This window comes from Thalia democratica, chromosome 1, assembly GCF_965202585.1.
Source record: "Thalia democratica chromosome 1, ktThaDemo2.hap1.1, whole genome shotgun sequence".
In the NCBI taxonomy this organism is placed as follows: domain Eukaryota; kingdom Metazoa; phylum Chordata; class Thaliacea; order Salpida; family Salpidae; genus Thalia; species Thalia democratica.
Genome location: NC_139165.1, coordinates 38,239,206 through 38,266,095, shown reverse-complemented (window position 1 = coordinate 38,266,095; position 26,890 = coordinate 38,239,206). Strand labels below are relative to the sequence as shown.

At 24.1% G+C, this 26,890-nt stretch overlaps 1 protein-coding gene and 1 non-coding gene across 2 annotated transcripts; both read right to left on the bottom strand.

Annotated features, from left to right (window-relative positions):
• Nucleotides 1–1,116: 1,116 nt before the first annotated feature.
• Nucleotides 1,117–26,796, bottom strand: LOC145836711 (E3 ubiquitin-protein ligase TRAF7-like). Its single transcript, XM_082944523.1, has 17 exons — nucleotides 26,679–26,796; nucleotides 26,076–26,136; nucleotides 25,468–25,532; nucleotides 24,151–24,309; nucleotides 22,788–22,952; nucleotides 13,589–13,719; nucleotides 12,221–12,355; nucleotides 9,601–9,753; nucleotides 8,831–8,895; nucleotides 7,245–7,367; nucleotides 4,951–5,072; nucleotides 4,268–4,390; nucleotides 3,906–4,022; nucleotides 3,378–3,500; nucleotides 2,868–2,987; nucleotides 2,432–2,563; nucleotides 1,117–1,994 (listed from the first exon to the last, which is right to left on the bottom strand). Exons 1-17 carry the CDS (start codon nucleotides 26,766–26,768, stop codon nucleotides 1,863–1,865), a joined length of 2,016 nt encoding a protein of 671 aa, XP_082800649.1. The 5' UTR covers nucleotides 26,769–26,796; the 3' UTR covers nucleotides 1,117–1,862.
• Trnat-ugu (transfer RNA threonine (anticodon UGU)) lies at nucleotides 12,773–12,844 on the bottom strand. The gene has a single exon. It is a non-coding gene; the product is annotated as a tRNA-Thr (tRNA).
• Nucleotides 26,797–26,890: the final 94 nt, after the last annotated feature.

Below are 26,890 nucleotides of genomic sequence, written 5' to 3'. Positions count from 1 at the left end.
ACTATACACCTTAAAATAATTAGGGTGCCCGGTTAAAAAAAAAATTAGATTGGAATCTTATCATTAGAGGTTGATCTGTCTTTTTTTTAATAAAAATTGATAAAATTTTTAATTGTTTTATTATGCGAAGCGAATAATATAAAATCAAGAAATTTGCTTCATCTGTAAAAAAATATTTACCGGACGTAACATTTTAACAAATTTGTTTAAGTCTGTTTAATTACTAGCAGAAATTTACACTTGATAATTCATTGTCTAAGGCTTTTTCCTTTTAAACTGTTATCTTTGTACAGTATGAGAATCAGAAAAACTAAACATTAGTAGTTTTATGTATAATATCGTTTTTTAATAGTCTGGGTACATCCTAGATTAATTATTATTACATTTCATTATTTGCTGGTTACAAAAATAATTTTTTTTAGCTTTAAATGTATCAATCTTATCTCAATTTCTAGTTAAAAAAGTAATAAAAATAATTTTTACTACTTACATAAAGTTTTAGATCACTAACTTAATCAAAACAGTTGTGTTTAGCTTTAAAATAAATAATAAAAATAATTCATTATCAAAACCTTACTCTAGGAAAATATATTATTAAAAATCAGATTAAAAAACAAAGTTTTTACAAAATTTGTTTATTAAAAAATGGCAGTCACAAAAAAGTTCAAAAATAAAAAAACAGACGAATAAACGTAAAGGCACTGAGTTAAATATAACATTTTGAAAATTTGATTAATGAAAGTTTTATCATTTCATTAAAATTATTTGAAGCAGCTAAATTCAGAACAGAAACAAAAGAATAATCAATGCGAATTATAGATCAATTTTTTTTTAGCACATACAAACTTGCGCACCGAAACAAATAAAGTTCAAAAAACAGGTTTAAACGGTTAGAAAAAAAAAACGTTTCGATGAATATTTGATTAATAAGATAACATTAAACAACTATTTAATTAAACAATTTCTACAGAGTTGTCTTGAAAAGTATTAAACAATAATTTTATTTTAGAGTATCAGTATGATAAAAACATCAATAACAAATATATTAAACTAAAGGCGTGTAAAATAATTGTTGATGCTAAATGAAATTACCAAAAAACAATTCTTTAACTCGGAAATAAAAGCAGTGGTATTAACAAAGATAAAAAAAGCACAAAAAACACAAATCATTTTAATTAAAAAAATATTTTCTGAAACTTTACTGATTGGCAAAAAAAATTTATGATTTAAAGGTTTAAATTCTTTTCAAAACTTGATCAAAAAATTTTTTTTTTTAATTTTACCAGAGCTTTACATTTTGATTAAGATTTTATAAATCTAAAGTTGATAAGTATCATAATCTTTGTTTTAAAAGTGTTTTAAAAACCAATAACATACTTTTTAGACTTCAACACATTTTCAATAACATTTTTTAAAATAAAATTCATCATAAACGAACCTCAACAAAGTCAACTATTACCTGATCTTTGTCACTGATCAAAAAACTAAATTTTCTCAATTCATATCTAATTTTGATGATATTGCTAACAAATTGATATCAAAAGTAAATCATGGAAAAAAATTATCATTATTCCATCACCATTGTCACTTTTTGAAACAAACGTACAACCACAACCAATAAAAATCCTGACGTCACAAAAAATGTTTGAAAAATAGTTAACGTTTGACAATTTACCAACGCATTATTTTTAGTATAAAATTTTGAAACAGCATCAAAAAAGTATAAGCTTTATTCGTGAAGATCCTTACAAAAAAAAAACAGTGAATTCAAAAGACGCCTTCAAATTTTTTATTACCTTTATTTTCGTTGTTAAACTTCAAAATGAATCATTATTATAACAATACAAAAAACCACAATTAAATCACTGCCACACTTTAACGCAGAAATCAACACCACCGCTGAACACTCTTCCCCTGCAAGCGGCCAGCGACACGACCGATCCTTCGTGTCTTATCAGCGTTTGCGTGCAAATCATGTTTTCCATGCTCCACACCTGGCAAATTGATGGAGAAGTTGTTATTTTTGTTCACTTTTATGTTATTTATCAGTAAATTTAATAAAGTTTTGAATAGCTTTCTCGTATACCTTTTTTAAATTTGCCTCACTATTAATGAGTTTTTAAAATTTAAACTTAGATTTTTGTTAGTCTAAAATAGAGATAACTCTACAACATATATACTAAACTTCATTGAACATAATAATATGTTTAACAAATCTAAAGCGCTTCATTATGTTTTGAATATAATAGTTTTTAAGCCTTTTTTTAACATGTGGTCATAATATACTTAACACACTGAATCAAGTTTTCGTTGACAGAGCTCTGTAGACTTTAGCTTAATTTTAATATTAAACATTAATTTAAATCAATTTTAATTTAATAATACTGTTCACCTTTTATAAGACTTATTGCTAACAACACAAAAAACCAACCCTGATGCTTTTATCGTACGAAGCGCTGAACACTTTGGTCTGTTCGGGCGTGCTTATCACAGTGAGGGCATATATTATTCCGCTGTGACCCACCAGCTTGTGGAGCGGCTCATACGTTCCTTGTTTCCATACCTGTAATAAATTGATAGTATTTAATGTAGCAGTTACTACTTCAAACAGGGTAGTGTATATTGAAATAGTGTTATGTTAAGTAACTGATATGTAGGTAAAACAAAAAATCCACATACTACGTTTTTATATTATATTTTTCTGTTCATAAAGAGCAGTTACACTAAGTTTCTAGTTTGTTGCAGTACTGACTTAAATAAACTAAACATAATAAAATAATAATATTGTAGATTTTCTACAATACAAAAAAAAATTAGAACAAGGGAAATAACTAGTTTTAACAACAACTGGTGATAACATATCTAACATTGATTGATTTTTCATAAGTCCCGCATATGATATGGTGATTGGTTACTGCAATCGAGTATACCGATCCCTCATTGGTTGATAGAACTCGTGTGCACTCGAGCGTACTAACATCCCAAATCTGTTTATGAAAAAATGTTCTAATATGGAATTTATGATATAAACACAAGACTTTAAAACAAAGGTATAACTAATGTTTGGTTAAATACAAAGTAAATGTGCTATAATCTCAGATCAGTTCTTGGTGTTTTATTTATTGCAAATTCATAATAAAATTGTAAATACTTAAAAAACTTTAACAAAAGTTTTATTCAACTACCTTTTGTATTACATACTTAGTTTTTTGCTTATAAAAAAGTATGGCAGAAATTTATAGATCAAAAAAATAACGAAATTTATATAATATGTTTTAAAATCGATAAACAAACTAAACCTGCAGTAGTTGATACAAAAAAAAGTTACTTATTTTAAATGTAGTAGTGATACATTATTTTTACTAAAAAAACCTAACCTTAATAGTTTGGTAACTGCCGCTGTATATGAACCCTTGGTGGGCAACCAACGCCCTAACCCAGTGGTTTAATCCTTCCAACTCCTTTATTAGTTCTATACTGTCGTTTTTAATTGTCCACACCTGTTTAATTAGAATGTTTTAGTTATTTGAAAACTTACTAGATTATTTTAAAATATAAAACATCTGCAAATGCACCTCTTTATTAAACAGCAATAATCAATGAAAGTTTTAGTTAGAGTATGATATATAATTCTCGAATGCTGGTCATTTCTTAAAAATACCATAAGTAAACTACAAAACAGTACATTTTCAAATTAATAAAAATAACATTTAAAAACATTTATGTACAAAAACTTCAAGATTATTAAATAGAATATAATAAAATTTATAAAAAATCAAATACAAAACGAACTTTTTTTTTAAAGAATTTTAAAATAAAACTTAGATAGATTTTAGTGAACCACTGAATAGTTTATTTACACTTCAAATTTATGTACAAGCTTTTATATTTAAAACAAAACTAACTTTAATTGATTTCAGTGAACCACTAAACAGCTTATTTCCGCTACAGACCAATGTACATACAGCATTTTCGTGTGCTGTTGTTGTACTTATTTCTTCAAATGTTGATATGCTCCATATCTAAAAATAAACACGACTTTTTTAATAACTAATTTTTTTTCTGTATCTATAGCAATTTGTATTTAATCTATAAAGTACTAAAGTTTTTTTTGTGAGTGTTTAAAAATTATCAGTTAAAAAAAGGCAGCAATTAGATGATTTTTTTTTGTAAAAAACTTAAAAATAACACTTTACAACTATGGTAGCTATAAGAATAACATGCTTCAACAATTAAAACAAGAAATAGTTTATTGTATGAAAATAACCTTAATACAGCAATCACTTGATCCACTGTACAATTTGTTTTCATGAGTTGTCAGCGCAAGTATTATTCCCTTGTGGCCTTCCAATGTCTTTAAACATCTGTAATTTGTAGCTGTGTCCCATACCTTAAGCAAGGAAAATTAATTTGATATTGACTAAGTTTTTGTTTATACTTGTTTTAGTCAGTAAACCTATATTTAAAGTATTTTTCATTAAAAAGTTTCAATTTAAGCTTTGAGTTGCTGAAATAAAATATTTACTCTTACTTATTAAAAATTTTAATAAATGTTATATATTAAACATTAGTCTGCTATTGTACTTGATAAAAACAAACAAGGTCTTTTACTAAACAAAAATATATTTTAACAATTTCCAGCAAAAGTGTTACAATTGTTATAAAAATGTCATATAAACATACTTTTATAAACATAAAACTAAAAAAAATTTTGAACAACGTAACTTTTTACAACTCAACCACTGAGTACTTACTTAAACTAAAATTTATAAAAAACAAATGTTCGAATTCTACAATTGACTATCACATATATTAAATTATAATTTTATCTTTGTTTATAAAATGAACTTTTGTGTTAATTTTAATTTTTTTTTTATGTTTCTTTAAGTAGTCTAGGTTTTGATGCCTAGGTCCATCATGTGGACAAAAAACTTGCAATAAAAAACAAACCTTGATAACTTTATCGCTTGAACCGCTGAACAAATAATCATTGTAAGCACACAAGCACCACACAGGCCCCGAGTGACCCACAAATGTTCCTTTGCACTTGAATATTTGTTGCGGGTCGAACACTGTTGAAAACATAATTTATTTAAATATTAATCTCTAATGTAAATAATTAACTATCTGATTATGGTTCGGTTTTGATACAACTTTATATATAGATAACATAGAAATGTTCGCTGTAGGTTGAAAAATGTAATTGAATTTTTTTTTAAACAAAAAACAAGTTTAATAAAGATATACTAGTGTCAGTAGAGGCTTCTTAATGAATATATTGATTGTGTGTATTGTTTTTAGGACTGTAGTAAAGTTTTGATATAAGGTGAACTAGTTATGCTAACTAAACCAGAATGTAATGATTACTCAGCAAAATGATATCGAGTAAACATTGTATGCTGACTTTTTTAATATGTAAATGCACTCAAAAACTTGTATTATCTTATTTAAATAAACTTGATGCCAAAAAAAAAGCTAGCTCATGATTTTTTTAGCTTTGATTTAAAAACTGAAACATTTTTGTCCAACTTTAAAAAACTTTAAGATGATTAAGTCAAGATTTTTATTCTTATACATAGAAATTTAGAAAAAAAGGTTTCCTAAATGAATTTTTTATTTATAATCTACATATTCTACTTCATGTACATTTCTTTTTAAATTGATGATTTTAAAATGTATGTATTACATAAAGTACATTTGAACGCAAAGTATGTAAACATGGATTGCTATACAGAATTTATTTACATTGGAAATATCGCGTACAACAAACTTTCACAAATAATTTCGCTTTTTACTTTAAATAAACATTGTTATCTGCATGACAATCAATTAAACTCTACTCCGTGCCTGGTACGAACTGAATTGGAAAGTTTCAATAAAATTTTGATAGACGTATGAGATTCTCTTTTCATATGAGAATTTCTTTCAAATGTTTTTAAGGGAAATTTTTAAACAAGCTTCTTTTTTAAGCTCAAGTCTCAATGTTTTAAACTATAAAAGTTACTTGAAAATTTTGTTAGACATGTAAGACTCTCTATCAAAAATATTTGTCCACTATTAATAAATGCTTATTAATAAGAAACTTACATATTTTAGAGCATGAACGTTTTTAAAAATATTTTACCAACAAACCTTTTTTAATAATAAATTGAATTTAATTATAATAACAAACAATTTATATCTTGTGAATAATTTTATATAAGTACATGAGTATTTGAAAGTTTTACAACGTTTTTTATTTGATGTTATAAACTGTTTTTTTTCAAAAAAACAATCTACTTCATTGAACTTAGTTCCAGAACAAAAGTTAAAGTTTCAAAATATACGATTTATATTCTAAACTTTACTTTTCTAGTTTTAAAATCAATCACTTTAAAATTCTAACTTCCAAAAACTTTTTTCTTTGTGAATACTTGATTAATATATACATTTATATTTTTCCTTTAAATCAATCATTTCAAAAGTTTTAACTTGCGTGTATAATCAATTGAACTTTTTTTAAGAACGTGGCTTCAGTAAAATAAAGTATTATTTTCATTTACGCGCAACAGTATGTACATTTGCTTGACAGGTTTAAAATAAACAACTTAAAAGCTCCTTTGTGTAAAATTTGTGTTACTTTTGAAACAAATAAGTTAAATATTTTGTTTTTTTACTTCTTGCTATAGCAACAAACTTGTAAACGCTAAAACTACAGTAAATTATTATAGCAAAAGTTTTTTTTTCTGTTAAAAAAAACTTATACAAATGTATAAAATCTAACTTTTTCATTTATAAGTTTACTGAAAACAAACTAACTATCATTATCATAACAACGTTTTTTTGCATGTATCCTATTTTTCTTATGTCTTTACAGAAAATTATTAACTTCACATATTTCTTAAGAAGTAGCTTGGCTAATACAAATTGTATTATTTACTGACGATTTAAAAAACTGAACTAATTGTTTACTCCAAACTCTGAAAAAACGCGAATACTGATATTTTTTATAATAAACTAACCGCCGTATTTTTCATTTAACTTTTTCATTTACAAGTTTACTTAAAACAAACTAACTACCATTTACATAAAACCATTTTTTACATATATTATACTTTTGTTTTTTTTTTTTTTGATAGGAAATTATTTTAATGACATATATGTCCTTAAGAAGTAGCTTAACTAAGTACGACCTGTATTATTTACTAACCACTTAAAATACTTAACTTTGATGTGAACACTGAAACTTTTTATAATAAACTAACCGCCGACGCCGGTCATTCTGAGCCTGGTGTTGAGTTCTTGCAGTTGATTGTTCATCAGTTCGTGCTGCTGCTTGAAACTTATTATTTCGTCTTGCAGCTTCGATTGGTTCAGGTTCAACATTTCTGAAATAAAAAAATAGTTGAGTTAGTTTACTAACAAATACATGAAAAAAATAATTCAGTAATCGTTACTTAAATGATATGACATATTGAAAATAAATTGACTTAACATTAATAACTGATAACTTGAAAATTTAACTTGATGTTTATATGTTCATTTCGAACATTTTAAAATAAAAATATATATTAACATTCTTAAAATAAAATAACTTGGGACTTGAACAAAGTAGAACTATTGCTTATACAAGATTAAATTAATTGTGTTAATTCTGACCTGTATAGAAAATTTTCGGGGATGTACATGAATTAATTACTGTATCTTTTTTGATTTTTAATCTTTAACGGATAATAAACTACACGTTAAAAACCGTGTAAAGTTAATAAAAATTTTGACAGTTTCTAGTCTTTGATTGAAATTTATTTATTAGCTTTAAGCATTTAGGGCATATAGGTTTAAAGTTTGTTTTCTATTTTCAAATTTTAATTAAAATACTTTATAAGCTGCTCTATAAATTCAATGTTCTACGTGTATATTTTGATAATTAACTTGGGTCAGAAGGTCTTTTACGGCATGAAAAAATAAAATTTTTATATTACTTATAATCCTTTAATGAATTGTAATTGTAGACTTTAAAATCAAAGAATATTATTTTAAAAGTGTTCTCTTACTTTAAATTTTAATAATTGTACCATATTTAAAATGCTTAATGCACTTTTTATACATGTTTAAAAAACGAAAACATTGGCTCGTTATAATAAATCAATAAAAAGCTCTTTTTTTTTCATTTACAATCCTTTAATGAGGTGTAATCGTAAGTTTGAGGCTTATAGAGAACAATAACTGAAATGTACTGTTTCTTTCTAAGTTTTAGTTAAATACCATATACGGTACTGATGCATTTTTCTAAATATGCTAAAAACTAGGATAAACATTGGAATAATGTCAGGAATCAATAAAAAGCTATTTTTCCCCAGGCATAATCCTTTAATGAAATGTTAGCAAAACACCAACTGACAATCAATAAAATTAAAATGCTGCAAGCGGCAATAAATTATTTAAAATATACAATTAATTATTCACTAAAAATAATCGAAACTAACTGCATATGTAGCGAATAGGATAAGTTAATTATATATTGTTTTTGTTTAAATTAATAAAAATCATTGCAGACCCTTATATTTTTTTTACCTTTATTATAAAACTTCTGATATGAGAGTTACATATACCATTAGTATATTTCAAAAAGATTTTTTTTCAATTCGAGCTACTTTAATATATTAACAACTACATCTATTACGTGGAAAACAATACATACACGTTATGAAAACTAGTTTGTTAATATAAAAATATTTTGTACTTATCCTTATATCGTACATTTGCAGCAATCAATAAAATGAAATTTATTTGTATAAAAATAAAAATGCGGCAATAGATTACTTGAAATAAATAAAAAACATATGCTTACCTATTTTCATATTAAATCTGTTTTCTGTGTCTTCTAATTTTTCATTTGCTTTATTTAGGAGCGATCTGTAATTCAAAACAATATTTAACCGTTTTTAATTTTTATTATTTCAAATCGGTTTAAAGTTATTAAATGAATATTTTAACCGAAAGGTTTAAAAAAAAACAGAACTGCAAATCAGTCTTTTTTACCTCAAACTAAATAGTTACTAACTTTTTTATATAACAATAATAAAATAATAAAACTTTAAGAAAATATTTTTACACAAAAATCACTTTTTATGTAAATACACATTTGTCTATTTTGTTATACTCTTTATATTTTAAAGTTATATTAAAATATACATATTAAACCAAAAAACAACCGTATTAAATAAACTTAAGCTGTAAATCTGAACATAAGGTTTCAAATTGTACTATATGCATGCAATAAACATTATTCAACCGGATTTGAATATAGCAAGACTTTTTCAATGCAAAAATCTAACGTATTGTAGATATTAAAAACCACATTAAAAAATTGTTATCATAAAAAAGTACAAAGCAATAATAATAATTTAAAAGCACTTAAATGCAGGTCATTACAGTTTAAATTTAATATAAAACAGATTTTATCTGACCTAAGATAATTGTTTTTTTTCTCAAAACAGGATTTATACTATGTTATTGCATTATTCAAACTTATCATTAGTGTCCTTTGACAGACATTAATTTGAAACACATAAAAAATTGAATATAATTTAAGCCAAGCTGTAATTTTTTTTTCCTTACCTGAGATAATTGTTATCTTCGTCTTTGTTCCTTATATCAACTTGCAATTGGTTTATTTTATTTTCAAACATGTTTAGAAAGTCCTTCATCATGGCGTATTTGCAGTTGTTCATGTGCACCGTCATTTTGTTTGCGTCTCCTATAAACTTGCACCTAAAAAATTTGATTAAGTTATTAAATGACTTATACAACATACCTTAAAGCTAGAATAAAACAATAATAATATTATACAAAATTAAGACGGGTTTAAGTGTAACATAGTAAAACTATTAGTTATCTATTTAGCATTTTTTGCAAGTAATGCACTTATTTCAATTAAAAATGATTTTTATTATACCGGAAAAACGTTAAAAAAAGGCGTAAGTAAATATCTGTATGTTTAAAAATTTTTTTACAAAAATTAACATCAAGTTAGAAATGTATTTAATACATTCTAGTATTTAATTCAGCACACTCATTTAATTTCTTATTTTAATCCTAAAAATTAGACATTTTATAAATCTAATTAGATGTGATCTTTTTTGTAATCAATATTTCTATAATAATATCTATTGTCAAATGGTGCTTTTTTTGTTTTGGTCTTTAATAAAAACTACACGTAAACTTTTTAATTAATACTTTCATTACTGTAAAATTATTCATAAGACGTTGTAAGTTATTTTTTGACTATTTAAAATTTAAAACTGCATATCTTAAAAAAACTTAATTTACAAAAATTAACATCAACATAGAATGTATTTAATAAATTTATTATTTAATTCATAACACTCATTTAATTTCTTATTTTGATCCTAAAAATTAGACATTTTATAAATTTAATTAGATGTGATCTTTTTTGTAATTAATACTTATATAATAATACCTATTGTCAAATAGTGCACATTTTATTTTTAAAGTGAAAGTCTTTAAAAAATACAACTAAACGCAAACTTTTAAATCAATATTTTTATTACTGTAAAACTATTCATAAGACGTTGTAAGTATTTTTGACTACTTAAAATTTAAAACTGCATATCGTGAGCGATACAGTCATCTACCAAAGTAAAATAAGCTGCATTTAATTGAATGTTGTACTGTTTTCAGTGGAACAACTTTCATCTCAAGTTACGAAAAAAAGCGTGAAATCTTTAAACTAAATTCACACATTTGAACAATAAATGCTTTTAGTTCAAGTAATTTAAAAGAAAGCAATCTGGTAATTTGCATGAAATTTTAGAACAATAAAGTGTAAAGTATTTTAAACGGTGTGCAAATTGTATTTAACAATAAAATAATTTATAAGACAGAGTTATTTGAATTTAAAACTACTAAACTTAACTTTTATTCTACGTTTATATTTTTTTAAGTGTTTTTACTGACAATTATGTATGAAGAATAATTTGCGTCAAAATTCAAATAAATCCAGCCTTTTCTCAAGTAATAACTTCTATTATGTTATTAACAGCAAACCTGATAGTACAATATAACTTAATAAAACAGAAAATAGCTAAATTTTTTAATGAGATAATGATCTTATCTGCAATAAATTGCATAAAATCTTATACAGCTTAAACTTTTTGTAGGTGATTATTTATCTAACTGATTTTTCTATTGCATTTAATAACTTTGAACAATTGCACACATTTTATAATTCAAAATAAATTTTGAAGTATAAGATACTCTCTTTACATTTTTAAAAAAAGATTTACATTTATCTTAAACTGCAATGCAATTCAAACTATTTGCGGCTCAAAGTTAAAGCAATTAAATGTACATATTTTCCTAGATTATAAACTTTTGAAAAATTATTTTCCCATTGAAATAAATTTATTAAATAAATAGTTTTTGTCACCATACACTGGATCGTGTAAAAAACTATACGTTTTTGTTACTACTAATAAATCATTTGACCTTCATTTAATGAGTCCATACTTAAAAAACACATTTTTCACAAAAAAAAAGGTTTACTACATAAAACTAGATTGCTTAGTTTTAATAGATTGAAAATAAAAACTAAGTGAAACATTACTATATCAAGTTAAAAGTATCAAAAACACAATAAAACAGAAATTGCTTGCCCTGATTTTAAAATACTAATAACAAATTTTATTTGTAATTTAGTATGCTTATTTTTCAATGCTGCTTAAATAGCACTTTGATCGTATCGGTTTAGATAAGAAACATATCAAAAAGATGATTATATGGCAGTGCTAATTTTAAACTAATTGTAAAATAAAAAACAAGTTGCAAACAAAGCTTTATGTTCAAAACTTAGTAAATTCATAGAGTGAAATATTTTACTAAATTTTTGGTTATCATTTATTTACAAAAAAAAAAACAATAAATAATTAGAATTGTAAAACGCATACGTATAAACCTAGAATAAAGAATAAAACAAGCCATATACTTACTTTTTCAAGCTTAATATACTTAAAATAAAATTCAATTAAAACTTAAAAGATACGTACACCTGGTTCAACTTTAAAAACAAAAAGTATAAATGAGCTAATAGTAAAATATTTTTTTTTTTTGTATTTTAATAACAAATAAAAATTTACCACTAAAAACTATAAAAGTAATAAAATAAATAATTGTGTACTAAAATTAGATTCATAAATAACAATATAATTGTTTGACTAACCCGTACTTCTTATACTGGCACGTACAGTTGTTGCAGTTTTTAAGATGTTCTTCCAAGTTTTTCCTCAGCATTTCAGGACAATTGGGATTGTTCGGACATTTTACGGGGGCGTATATACATGTTGATTCGTGCGTTCTGCAAAAAAATTAATCTTTTAATTTTAAATTTATTAGTAGTCTGACGTTGACAGGAGCGAACTGTGGTAACATAATGAGGTTTAAGTAAGTTATGTAGCAAATAAAAAGTCAGTAAAAAGAAATAATAATAACTAGTCATTTTATCTAAATACAAGGCATTATTACATTTTAATTAGTTTGTTCTATGAGATTTGAAAAAAAAAAGTAGAACTATTTATAAAACAACTTATTTTTTACATCTAGAATTTACAAATAAAATAGCTTTTGACTAATTTTTTTAATTTAAAATTGTAAGTTCTTAAAAATAAATTAAATCGAGTCAATGACTATTCATTATTATTTAATTGAAAAATATTTAAATTTAATAAATAATTCTTGACCTTATTATAAAATTAATTTTACCATGCTAAAAAAGTGCCGCCAGAGAGGATTGAACTCTCGACCGCTGGTTTACAAGACCAGCGCTCTGCCACTGAGCTATGGCGGCAGCGAGTGAATTAAGTTTTAAGCATATATAAAGTTATAAAAGTTAAGGCGCACAAAATACACACTTCTTACTTTGAATTTAAAATCTTTTCTTCAAGTGTTTGTTAAATATTTGATTTTTGATAAGAATTTTTAGTATATGTTATGTAAGTACGATCTACTTATTTTAAAAAACTTATGTTTAACACTTTATTTTATTCGCGTTTTAAGAAAAATTTATTTGTAAAATAATTAACAAGATTTATTCTAACATTTAGTTAAAACATTAAACTTAATTGTTATATATAAGTAAATTTAGTTTTAAAACTTCTTGTATAGATATATTTTAATTGCTTTAATTATTTTGATTAAATAAATTTTCATACTACAACACACTAGCAAAAAAATTGAATTTACTCAAGTCTTTATAGGTATAAACATTGTTTTTTATATACAATAACTTTTGTAACCAAGTTTTTTGCAAAAAAACATAAACGTACATTTTTAATTTGTTTCATTCAATACATAAGTTAAACAAAACTCTTGAGTAATAAACTATTTTTTTACAAAAAAAAAGTAATATTCTTAAACCAAGACAATTTGTTTCAACAAGCGTTTAACTTTACTTAATATAATTAGTAAAAAATGGTAAAAATTTAACAGATTTTTGTCGAACCATAGTCTTAAAACTATAGTGAATAATTTCTTATATCTCTACTTTAAAACTAATTAAAAAACAACTATAGACAAATAGTTAAAAACAAACTTTAGTTGTGAGTATTTAATTTTTTCAGTGCAGGCTGAGGTATCGATTTCCTTATTAGAAGTGAATTTGCAATATCTGCAATACACAAGTAGGTCTCCTATTTGGTCTGATAATGCCAAATTCGGTAGTATCTGTTTATGATTCACCTTTGTTATTACAAACATGTATATATATATATATATATATAATTACATAGTATATTAAATAATTTTTGAGCTTTGACATTTTAATAAACAAACTTGAATAGCAAAATAATATACAATTAAGCACACTAAAATTGGTAAATTTAGTTTAAAAATATGTACGACTTAGTAAAATTTACAAAAGTTGCCAACAAAAGCATGTGTTTACCCTATGTGTGTTTTATTATAAATCATACAGTGTAAACTTTGAAAAAGGAAAACATTTTACCTTCAATCAATCAACAGAGTGTAGTGTAAATTGTAGTTTAACTTTTATACATTCAAATAACAAAATCATATTTTGCACATACAAAGAAATGTAACTGAATTGATATACTATTAAGGTTGTAACATACATAGAAATATTTGAATATTTTCCATAAATATAAAATAACAGTTAGTAAAGTAAACTTTGTTCATCTAAATTTTCAAACACAGTAAAACATGTATGAACTCATTAGATAACTGTTGAAACAACCAAAAGTTCAAGCAAGTAAAAACAACATAGTTCTCCCTATATTCAAAACATACAAGTTCACAGAGGCGTGAAATTGCTTTTGCTTTCGAAAACAAAACTATAAAACTTGATGTACAACTTTTTTTTTAAATCTGTTTAAACAAGAAATTTTAAAACTGTTTGACCAAAAGAATATAGCTTCACAAATAGTGGGTGGGTTTTGAAAAAATAATTCAGATATAAAATTTGCACGAAGTTTTATGTACTTATATAAATACTTTGAAACCATTTGACCAAGGCTACTATAAAGTTCAAACAGCGTGAAACTACTATTGCCTTCAAAACAAAGCTGTAAAATTTTACATGAAGCTTTTTGTAGGCAATTGAGCAATATATTCTTAAACTGTTTTACTAAGACTACAGACTTTCACTGCAATTGAGCAAAAAACTACTTTCGCCTTGATAATAAGACTGTAAAATTTTGTTAGAAATAGACAAATACATGAGCTGGTATTAAAACTACATTTAAAAGTTTAACAGCCATTTGACCTTATAAAGATTGTGTTTATTTAGCCATCAAGCCAAAAGACAGTTGTTATCTTTTTAGTTGAGAGAAAAAAAACTGCGTTTCCAGATACTAATGTTAATGTTTAAACTTCTATGCATTAAATATTACATAATTAAATAATTTATTTGATTTACATTAAAATAATATTAAATTTTTTTTTAAATATTAAGTTGTTGATTTAAACATTAAAAGATAGTTAAACATCAATAAGCTTATAATAATACAGTATTAAAATGTTTAAATCAATAGCTGGTGGTTAGTTTTTTTATTCATAGAACACCAACTTAAATCTATTTAAAAAAAATCTTGACTTAAGATTAGTAGAATTTGCAAAAAGAATACTAACATTCAAAATGTTTAAGTATTTTTTTTAAAACAGCAGTTTATTTTAGATTTATTATTTTTTACTGAATAATAGTTTTAAGTTTGTAAGCCGTAGTTGAAACTAACTTAAGTATTGATAAACAAGAGCAACAACATTCTAATATATTTTATGATTGACTATTTTTTCCTTGTAACTTATAAAAATTTTTAAAAGTATGGGTCCGTTTAGTTTTGTTTAAACTTAATCAAAATTAAATCTTTGAAAATAAATAAACTAAAGTTATGTTTCTTGATGGTTTTTCAAAATTGTTATAGTGTACCCACGTTAGTGGTAAAAGGTTACAATAAATTATTTTTTCACAAGTATTTAGACTATAATTGATTATGAGTAATGAAAAAAAAAAGTTAAGTTTGTCAAAAATTGCTAGTATCAAAGGAATTCTTTACATGATTTTTATACATTAAAAAAAAGGTAAACATTTTTAAGCAAATTCAAAACAATGTATGCATTTTTATAGTTTTAAGTTGTGAAATTTAAAATAATAAATTACCAAAAACTAGTATCACGACATAGATCACCAAAAAACTAGCATAATAATTATAAAATTATATTATATATAAAAGTCGTCTAAAATATTGACAGTTTAAAGAAAAAATTCTAAGTTTCAAAAATTACATCTAAAATTAAAAGAAAATAGATTACAAACTAAAAAAAAATAATTAAAATAAGACCATTTGTTAACTAAAGATTACTAAAATGGTTTTTTGCTAATAAAAATGCAACTTAAAAAATAAAAACTTGTTGTATTTTTATATACATGTATATAAAGTTTAAAGTGATAATTCATGTACAGTACAGTATAATCAACAAATTAAATTTCAATTTGACGATCTGTTTATTTAACTATCAAGATAAGTGTTATCTAATTGTGAAGAGAAACATTAATGCATTTATAATTTCTCAAACAATTTTAGTGTTTAATTTGTGTAAATATATTAAATTTGTTTTGGATAACTATAAAATTTACAACATAAAATAGTATTTGCGCCTACACTTTATGACATACAAACTCAAAAAACTAATTTATTGATTTCGAGAAACCTATTAATTTCAAAATATTTTTACTATTACATCTCTAATAGATATAGACTAGGGGGTTTACTTTTAAAGCTGTTTTTGATTTTCCGGCTGGAATTTTATGTTTCAGAAACATCATAAAAACACCCTCTGCAAAATGTTATATGGTTATGTGGCTATTTATCACACAAACACTTTGTGAACAATTTAAAACTATCAAAAGAAAGTTTTATGGTAGCATTTATTTTTTTTAAGGAAATCTAAGAAAACTTACAAAAAGTGATAAAATTACATAAAATCAAAAAATTCCACAATAAAACTTTCTTTGAATCGTTTTAAATTGTTCACTATGTGTTTGTGTGATAATTAGCCACATTAAAAAAAATCAGCTTAAAACTTTAAAGTCGCACTTTTTGGATCCAATACTACATTTTGCATTGGGTTTTTTTTAGAAATTTGGTATGAAAGTTTCTTCAAACCATCTAAAATTTTGCACAGGGTATTTTATGATGTTTCCGGAAGATGTTTTAAGATGTTTTTCTTTTTTAACTTCATGATAAATATGCGTAAACATATTATTAGAAATAAAGTACTTTGTAGAAATACTAAAAAAACAAAGTTAAACTTCAATACATAGAGAGTGAATAGTATAACACTTAATAAAAGCTAAGTAGTATGCAATAAATTACTAGATTTCGACAAAAAAAAAACAAAAATAATTTAAAAGCTGTATATAACTTTTTGACTTACTTGAATACAATTATTCATATTTGCTTTTTTATATCACAGGGTTGCCACTCTTTGAACCAAAAAATCTTCCCTGAGTGACCAAAAATTTCCCTGAGTAACCTTAAATTTCCCTGAGTTTCCCTGAGTATTTTTCAAATCTTAAAAAAAAAATTTCTCTTCTAACACAAATTAATAATACCTCATTCTCATTTTTCTTCTTTAATAATAAAAGGAAGGTTGTATGTGTATGCTTCTGCATTAAATTTATGAAAAAAAACTGTTTTCAAAAAACGAATCTTAAAAGGTTTAAACCAATTAAAAATTAAACCTCTATTTTTTAACAAAAGTAATACAACACTAATCTGTATTCATTTTAATTTTTTTTACTGAAAACAAGTAGTTGTAAATAAATAACAAATAATTTTATTATTTAAAAAATAAGAACTAAAAGTACAACATAGTGTTTTTTAAACTACATAAGTAACTAAAAATAAAAAGTTTATTAGAACTTTTCAATGAATAGTTAACAACAACTTTCATTTCTCTAAACTGTTTGATTTTACTTTTAAGTAAATATAAATTTAAAACTTAAAAAAACTACAATGTTAATACTAAGAATATTTAAGAACTAGCCGCAAGGCTAAAAAAAATTCTAAATAACCACTTAAATAATAAAAATTACTACTTTTGAACAAAATATTGAAACTGGATTAACTAAACCTCATTCTAGATCTAGAAAAAAATTTCCCTGAGATTTTCAAAAACTTCCCTGAAACTTAAAGAAAAAATCAAAACTTCCCTGAGTTTCCCTGAGTTAAAAGAAAAATGCCAAAATTCCCTGAGTTTCCCTGAGATTCCCTGAGATTTTCTACAGTTTGAAAATTCCCTGAGATTCCCTGAGTTCCCTGAGTGTGTGGCAACCCTGATATCATTAATTTTACACATATTACATTATCAAAAAATTTACAAAGACTTCTACAATTTTCCACAAATATATTTTTTTATTAAATTACATGTATTTAGAACGGTTTTCGCGACTACAACTCGATACTAATAACCTTGAAAAATGTACATGATTACTTTTCACATTTTAAGTTAACATTTATTTGCGTAACTTAAAACTAGAAATTAAATCACATAAAATAAGATTTTTGCAAAAGTGCACATCAATCAAGGCTGAGAAATAATTTCAAAACCAACAAGGTGTTAAACAAACAAAGTTGTTTTACAATTTTACTTTGTGTTCTCCTTTTACTAAACACACAAGTTTAAAAGGAATTTGTGGTTCAAAAAATATGCTTTAACATACTACTTTACATAAAATTTCGAAGTAGTTTTTGTTTTTAAAATGTGCACCAGTATACTAAAGTTTAATAAAAACTATTTCACTTTCCATTTTTATTTAATTTTAATATCTTTTTAACTTTCATGCATTTGATGCAACAATTGTTTTATGGAAAAAATACCACTTTTTAATGCAAAGTTTTTTTTAAATAACATAAAGTAAGCAACATAAGCTTTTTGGTTATAAATTAAATAGCTTTTGACGCTTAATGCCATAACGCATCAAAATATAACGGTAAAAAATATTTATTAATTTTCTGTCATTAATTACCAAACTGTAAAAGATATACAAGTTAAAAAAACTCACAGGCTTTCATATTAAACTTAATGTAGAAAAATGAACATTTATTTAGTTATTAAATTATTTAGCTTATACTTTTATTGTAACAACATTTTTTATAGGAAAGAGATTATCATGATAATGAAACTATATGATAAGAAACTTATTTGAAGGAACTTATAAAAACCATAAGTATCGATAGTTCCTAAACCTTATGTTTCGAACAACATAAAGTTCCTCTTTGAAAGGAAATAAACAAATCTACTTTGTTTATGTTTAAAGATCAGCTGATTTAGAAAAGTAAGCATTTAATAAAGATACATAACACACAATTGGCAATACAAGCTTACAATAATAAAATGCCATTTTTTATTAGTTTTTCCTAATAATTCCTTGTCTTTTATTTTGAAGCTTTTGGAGAATATTTATTTTGGTAATATGGGTTTGTTGTTTAAAAACATGCTTTTAATCCAAAAATCAGTAAAGCGAATCAGTTTATAAACTTTTAATTTAATGTGAAGTGAACACTTCAAAAAATGGTAATAAAAAAATTAATTAACGCTTTTAATTTCATTGAAACGGTACAAAATGTTTTTTTTTCATAAAACCTTTATAAATATTTTCAAAAATTATATAAAGCTAATTCAATATATTTTTTTACTGGGAAAACATGAAACCTAAAGATTAATCTTACATTAAAAGATCAAATATATGCCAAAAAAACATTTTGAAATAAATAAAACTTTCATTAAAATTTAATTAAACGTTATTTGCGGTTGTAATACCAACAACGTTGCAATTATACCATATTACATAAACAAGTTTTACTTTGAGAAAGAAGATTACATAAAATAAAACTTTTATTATATAGCACATTTGCAGGTGAATAGTCTGGACTAAAAATAATCCTAATACCAACAAATTGTTGAACAAATACAAACAAATACCGAGTTCTCCTTTTTATTTAACAAACAAGTTCAAAAAGCATGAAAACAGTTTTTTTCGAAATACAAGCGTTAAATTTTCAACAAATTACATTATTTTATAATAATATTTTTCAAAGTGTAAACTTGTATACAAAAATTATTTTAGTGTACTAAACAATTTAGATATATGAACGTAAACGTACTTCAAAATTTATCTTTGTTATTTATGTATACTCACTCATAAACTAAATACTGTTATATTGTAACAAGTTTTAGTAAAATTATTTACAAATAAAAGTTTTAGTAGTAAAAAATACTCGTTTTTAAATTTCAAGTGTTCGCAGATATTTTCTACCCAAGTATTTTTTTTATCAACAGCTTTTATAATTTTGAGAAACATAGTTTTTCGAGTAAACTTTTTTTTTGTTTTAGATTTACTTATTTTGGTATAATAATGATTTGCTTTTTTTTCTTAATTTCAAAGGTTTTGAGAAACATCACATCGTTAAAGCTACAAGTTCATAATACAATTTAAACTGTAATTTGAAATAGAATAATCGATATTATAGTTATGTTCCAAGAAAAAATACAAATACATTTTAATACTCCGAACTATATATAAATATTAAGTAAAAGTGAAAGTAGTCTTTTAAAGTTTAGTGATCTTAGAAGTTTACAGACATGTAACATCAATATACAGTACTAAAAAATACTTTTCAAAATTTTATTTGATGAATTACTTGATTTTAAAAGACGTACCATTTTCTTTATAAAGTCTACAAACTTTTCATTTAAAACATCGTAAAATACTTGAGACAGGGTTCGTGCGCGAATTTTTTTTCATTTAGCCTGACTGAGACCAATTTAGCCAGACATTTTTTCAAAGTAAGGAAAATCCCCTTTAGAAGTCATTTTTGGTATTGGGGGGGGGTCTTGATTGAAATATTGTAGTCTCTGACTTCAACAAGCTTTATCTCAAAAATATTTTAAGCTTTAAAAGTCTGCAAAAAGCAACTCATTGTTTATTTACAACTTAATAATATGAGACTAAATTGTGAAAAAGGTGATTGACCCCTTATGCCCTTAAGATAACAAATTCAGTGATAAGTTTTATATTAAAAGTTATATCTATTCTATTACTAATGTAAAAATTTAATATATATTACTAAACACAATTTTTAAATACAATTAAGCACTAAGTAAAAACATTATAACAAGAAAATTTATAATAAAACGAAGTGCATTGTTGTGTTTCATTAAAATTTAAAATGAAACGTTTACACAAGTATTAAAATAAGTAAAAAAAAATATTATAGTATTTTGATTTTCACTTAAAATTGATACATAATTATAACTACTAAACTCTAAATAAATACAGTGATTGTTGATGTCGTATCAGATTTAAAAAGCTTACACTTGAATTAAAAAAAAAAACATTTAAAATTTTGTTCTTGTAAAGAAAAATGAGTTGTACCTAAAATTTGTACTCCCACAAAACTTAGTACTTATATATTAAAGCTAAGTTTTAGTGTTGTGAATATCTCTAATTACTTTAAACAAACAGTAAAATATATGAATAAACTGCTGAGAGTTTAATCTAAAAAGTATTTGGTATAAAGCCTTTAATTAGAAATTTAAACAGTTCTGAAATACATAGCTGATGTAAACAAATTCAAACAAACAGCTAAGTTGTTGAACTAAACTGTAATGTTTAAACTGTATTTTTTTTATGAATTTTAATAATTATGACGTATATAATCTATCAGACTAAAATAATGAATTTTTTTAGAGATTGAACAAAATGTGTTGAGCATTTACTTTTACAAATACTGACTGACTTTGTCTCTAAAAACTAAATATTTATTTAGAAATAAATTCACATCTCAATTTGATCATAAAAGATTTCTCAATTATTAAAAAAAACTAATTTCAAGCATATGAACTGAGATAAAATGAGATTCTCAAATTTTTAAATAAAAAAACTGATTTAGCCTGATTTTTTTCAACTTTTTTCAAATAAACTGATTTAGCCTGACGCGCACGAACCCTGTTGAGAATTTTATTTACTGTTAAAATAATTGACTTTTGTAATAAAAATTACACAGAAACATTGTCATTACAAATCTACACGACATTAACTTATTATTTATCGAATAACATTTAAAATAACATGAATTATCTTATTAGAAAAACTTATAAAAACAATGGATAGTTTTAGTTCTTGATTTTTTTATATATGCTTTTAGACAACATAAAGTTCCTGTTTGAAAGCAATGATAACACGTACTTGGTTTTTGTTTGAAAAACAGATTTAATAGTATAATAAGCATGAAAATAATAAACAATAGACAATACAACCGCACATAAATAAAAAGCTTACTTTCGGTTTCTTTACGTCATAATTTCAGTTTCTTACATGCGCATTTAAAACTTTCAATAAAATAATTCATGCGCTTTAAAAATATTATCTAAATTTCTGGTTAAAAATTATTCATATCCTTAAAGCCTAACGGCTCATGTTTAGTAAGATGTGCACAAACACTAATATTTTGATGTATAAAAAATACTGTATAAAACTTTAGTAGAAATTCAAAAAATGTTTTATTATAATTAAGTAGTGCCAATTAAAAGCTCTCAAAACTTACTTTTTGATAAAAAAAAACACCTAATACAGTTACACATTAAATTCTAAATTATAAAAATTGCAAAGTTTTGTATGCATTAAACATACTATTAATCAATGTGATACAAAATCCAAACTAGCAGTATTTTTAGTTAGTAAGTTATTTAGTGAAATACAAAATAAAAAAATGCTTTGTTACTATTTTTAACATCTACAACAGATTGTCGTAAAGTAAGCAACTTTAGCTAAAATGGATAATAAAGAAAAACAGGGAGAAAAAGTAAACCATTAAACTAATTAACTATGGACGATATTTTGAAAAGAAGGTGATATTTTTAAATTTATGTCAAGTTGGCGATAGTTAAAACCCTGTTCTACAGCAATGTACGATACAAATAATACTATTTAAATTTACAATCTAACAATAGAGAATTATTTGTGAAAAAAATAGTTATATCAAACATGTAGTGAGTCTAACTCTGATTTTGTGGACAAAAACTGTTTTAATTTTAGACTTCGATAATATTAGTTATCTCGAATTACAAAAAATTTAAGTTAAATTTATTTATTCTAAAACTTATAATTGCATTAAAAATAACAAGCTATATCAAAATCATATATAAAAACCATCAGCTAAAAATATTTAATTGTATCTATAATAAAAAGTTAAATACATCATCTAACTAACGGTGGACATTCTGATTTTATGGACGGGGCAGTGAGTAGTGGTCATGGTGCACTTCTTACAAAACGAATGCCCACACGACATTATGAACGGATCGGTGAACACCTGCTTGCATATCTTGCAGAACAGTTGGTCGGGTGGCGTGTCCACAAAGTTCACTTTCCTCGCCTGGAATGTACATAAAATTATAAAGTGTAATGGTTTGTAGTGTTAAATTTTGCATTTCTATTAAAGTAATAAGTACGTGAACATGAAAGTTTTAAATGCTTTTGTTAAAATCTAAACAAGTATACGGTAAATTACTTATTTAGTATTTGTGTTTAGCCCAAATGTTTAAAAGTCATTTACAAAACTTTAAGTAAGTATAAATAAAAAGAATTTTTGACTAGAGGTAAACTACTAAAAATATAAAATTCTATTAAACAAAACAAACTTATATTTAGATATATTAATGAAACACAGCGTTTTACAAATACAATTGTTTCACTATTCTGTTAAACAGTTCTGTGAAACAATTGCATTTGTAAATCGTTGTGTTTTATTAATATATACCAGCACCTACAATTCGTTGTAGAGAGCCTCTTTATTTCAACATTTACATAACAACAGAAGTATATATAATAAATAAATATATATATTAATAATATTATTCTACTTGATTAAAGTTTATCATTAACTGATGATCTCTTTTTTAAGCGAAACATTTTTTTAAATATATATTTTTTTTAATTTTAGAAGTTATGAAACTAAATTATAGCATAAAATAAATACATATGTATATTGATATATAATTTTTTTGAGATGTAGAAGTGAAATTATTTTTTGGTTAAAATAAGTAACGCACAATTTAAGTAATATTTTACAGTAAAAGCTTAAGTTTATTTTATAATCAATTAACAGTTTGTCAGATTTTAAAAATGCACAAGTAACTGACATTTAGACACGTAAAACCAAGTATTCTATTAATCAAAAAATATTCTCACTAATATAAACCACAACTTTATATTATCACACATAAAAAAATATATTGTGGTTTACTTGGTGTTTCGCAATCAGTAAAAAAGTTTAAATGAGTTTTTAAATTTTCTTTCAGTAAATGTGTAAATTAGGTTTTCACATGATTGAAAAAGCAACGTTAGTAAGTTCCAACAAATCAAAATTAAAATGAGGTTAAAACTTTTAAACATTTTAATACGTTTTTAATAAACTATTTTAAATATTAATCTCAACAATCACTAAAAATATATTTGTTCTTTAAACTGTAGTCAAAATGAATTCAAAATTTTACATTTTCCAAAGGAAACAAAAATGTAGTTGAGACTAAAAATATTTTTTTTATCAAAATTGAACATAAAAAAAAACTAACCACTTCAACTCTTGATGGCTGCTGATTAACTTGTTGTTGTACTGGCAGTCTGTTGGTGTGAGATGACGACAAAGTTGATGTTGATGAGGATTTTGACTGAAAATAATTGAAACTGTCGCTTCTGGTCAGCGACTTCTGAACTGGTATTTGTACTGCAACCTGTTGAAAAGAAAAACACTTTATTGTTTTTGTATTTGTTTAATCTATTGTGTTGTTTTTAGATTAAAAAAAACTTACTGTAAACACCAAAAAAAAAACTTATATAAAAAAAAGCAAAAACCTTAAACGTACAGTTAATTGCCAAGACTGAGGGGTTAATTTTAATATAACTTAATACATATAGTAGCGTTGAAACTAATCTACAAGTTGCTTTTTACTGCTTTTAAATAACAATAACAATTTTTGAGTTATATTCTATTTAAAGTAGAGATCAAACAGGTTCCTCATGGAAAGAGAAAACTAAAACCTTGAATAAAGAAAAATTCATATTTTTCTACATTATTGGCAACAAGTACTTTAAATTTTCAGGATAGTAACACATTTTTTTAAAATAAAATATAAAAATTTTATGATCATAAAAAGAAATGAAAGTTTAAATGCTTTTTTTTCTGTATCGTCAATAGTTTTTAATATTTCTAAAGACAGATATTCTAAATGTTGCAAGGAACATAATCGAAAAATTTAAGATTTTATCCCAAAAAACCTAGGAGAAGATAACTTTTAGTGTTTTTTGTTTATGTAATATTTAATTTTCTCCTCCTATAAGAAACCTATTGTACCCTCAGACTTTAACCAGCTACACTTATTTAATTTTACTATTCAAGAGAAGGAAATTGTAAGTTGTAGCTTAATTAAAATTCATATAGAATAATTAAAAAAACAAAAAAATGTCCTTTTATTTACTTTTTAATAAAATTTTTATTTTTTTATCTTTTTAAATTTTCTTCCAACATTTTGAAAGTTTGAGGTTTTTAGCTCTAAAAATGAAGAAGACAGATTTAATGTGAAATAGTCTTTTGTTGCTGTTTAATTTGGGCCTCCAATAAGGAACCTATTGTTGTCTACGACTTTGACCTGCTAAATCTCAAAATAATTTTTGAATTTTTTAAATCTGTAAAAATCATCTTGTAGCTTAGTTAAAAATATATAAAATAAGATCAAAGTGTGAAAAAGTAATTTACCCTATGCCCTTAAAGGAAGTTTTTTAAAAATTATTAAGTTTGTTTAAACTAACAACAATAAACATTCTTATTGTTTCAAAAACAAGTTTTTAATTACTTTTTTTTATTTTGTTTTACAAAACAAATAGGAACTAACAGGTTCAAAAGATGAAAAGCTTCCAGCAGAATTTCGGTTTGAGGAGAATTCGGAGTTCAGTGACACTGTAACATAAAAAGTAATAATTAAATACGAATGGTAGACAAAACAAATTTGTTTAGAAATACAACAAAATTGATAGACTGTTAGAAATATTTAATTAAACTACAGACATAGTTTAGAGCAGTTCATTTAGAGCAGTTTATTTTGTAGATTAGAATGACTAAAGAAAACTACTAGATTTTAAGTACTTATTATAACATTACTTTCTAAATAATGTTAAAAGCATAAAAATTAAATTTTTATTGTATTTAAATGAGTTTTAGTAGTCCTATTTTATATTAAATTTAAAATATTTAATAGCTTAACAAACTTTTTTTAATAAATTAAACATTGTTATGAAAACATTTGTTGTATGACTAAGCTATAGTCATAAGTTTATATATAGGGTAATAGCCACAAAAACTTTCAATCAATATCAAATATTAACATTAAGAAATACTTTTTTGTACTAAAAAAGGAAACATAGAAATTACAACATTTATTGTTTTTTAGTAAATAACAAAAACAAAAAAAAACAATATTAATTGACAAAAAAAATTACTCACATTGATCAATAGAAACAGTAGTGACCGCATCACTTATTGGCCCAAATGTTGTCTCAAATCTCTGTTTAAAAAACAATTTTTTAATGTCCAAGTTGTATAAATATACAAATATAAAGTAACTAAAAAAAATTGTGATAAAACTAAGAAGGCATTCAGTTTGAATTAAAAAAATATATTTTTATTTAAAACAAGTATTAGGAAAAAAGCAAATACCTAACATAAACAAAATAACCTTTTAAGACTTGAATAATAATAAGAAGTTAAATCATTAGCAATGGCTTAAATAATTACAATGGCAAATTTAATAATTTGTGTTAATAATTTAAGATTTTATGATTCAACAAGTTCTGCTAATAAAAAGTAGTGTTTATAGCTTCAGTTACGAAATAGAATTAATACATTTTGTTTGGAATTAATGTTGATAAATTTACAAAAATAGATTCAAAAGAAAAACAGTTAAAAAATATTTATTTATTTACAGTGCATGCTGAATTTTGAAAAAGAAAAAAACGATGTAAAACGTAAACAATCAATACTATCAACTCATAAAACAAAAAAACCAATAAAACATGTTTTTAACAATTTTTATCAAATAAAACTTACAGAAGTGCTGGATCTTCCCAGTGAATGTTGAGGTGATGGTTGGGTTCTGTAGTGAATCAGGTGGGTTCTACTCAGGTCGTTTCCAGACATTTTATCCAAGATATTCTACTTAAAATCTAATAAAATGTTTACAAGTGAGTTGAAATATACAAATATATATTCTATAGTGAATCAGGTGGGTCCTATTTAAGTCAATTGCAGACATTTTATTA

What these genes read in the sequence shown, in the direction of transcription:
- LOC145836711 (XM_082944523.1), bottom strand. Translation starts at nt 26,768, where the DNA reads ATGTCTGGAAACGACCTGAGTAGAACCCACCTGATTCACTACAGAACC. An exon ending in TGCCAGTATAAGAAGTACGG is followed by an intron (nt 9,754 to 12,220) that starts GTTAGTCAAACA and finishes CAAATTTTTTAG; the next exon opens with GTGCAAGTTTATAGGAGACG. An exon ending in CAAGCGATAAAGTTATCAAG is followed by an intron (nt 4,391 to 4,950) that starts GTTTGTTTTTTA and finishes TCCTTGCTTAAG; the next exon opens with GTATGGGACACAGCTACAAA.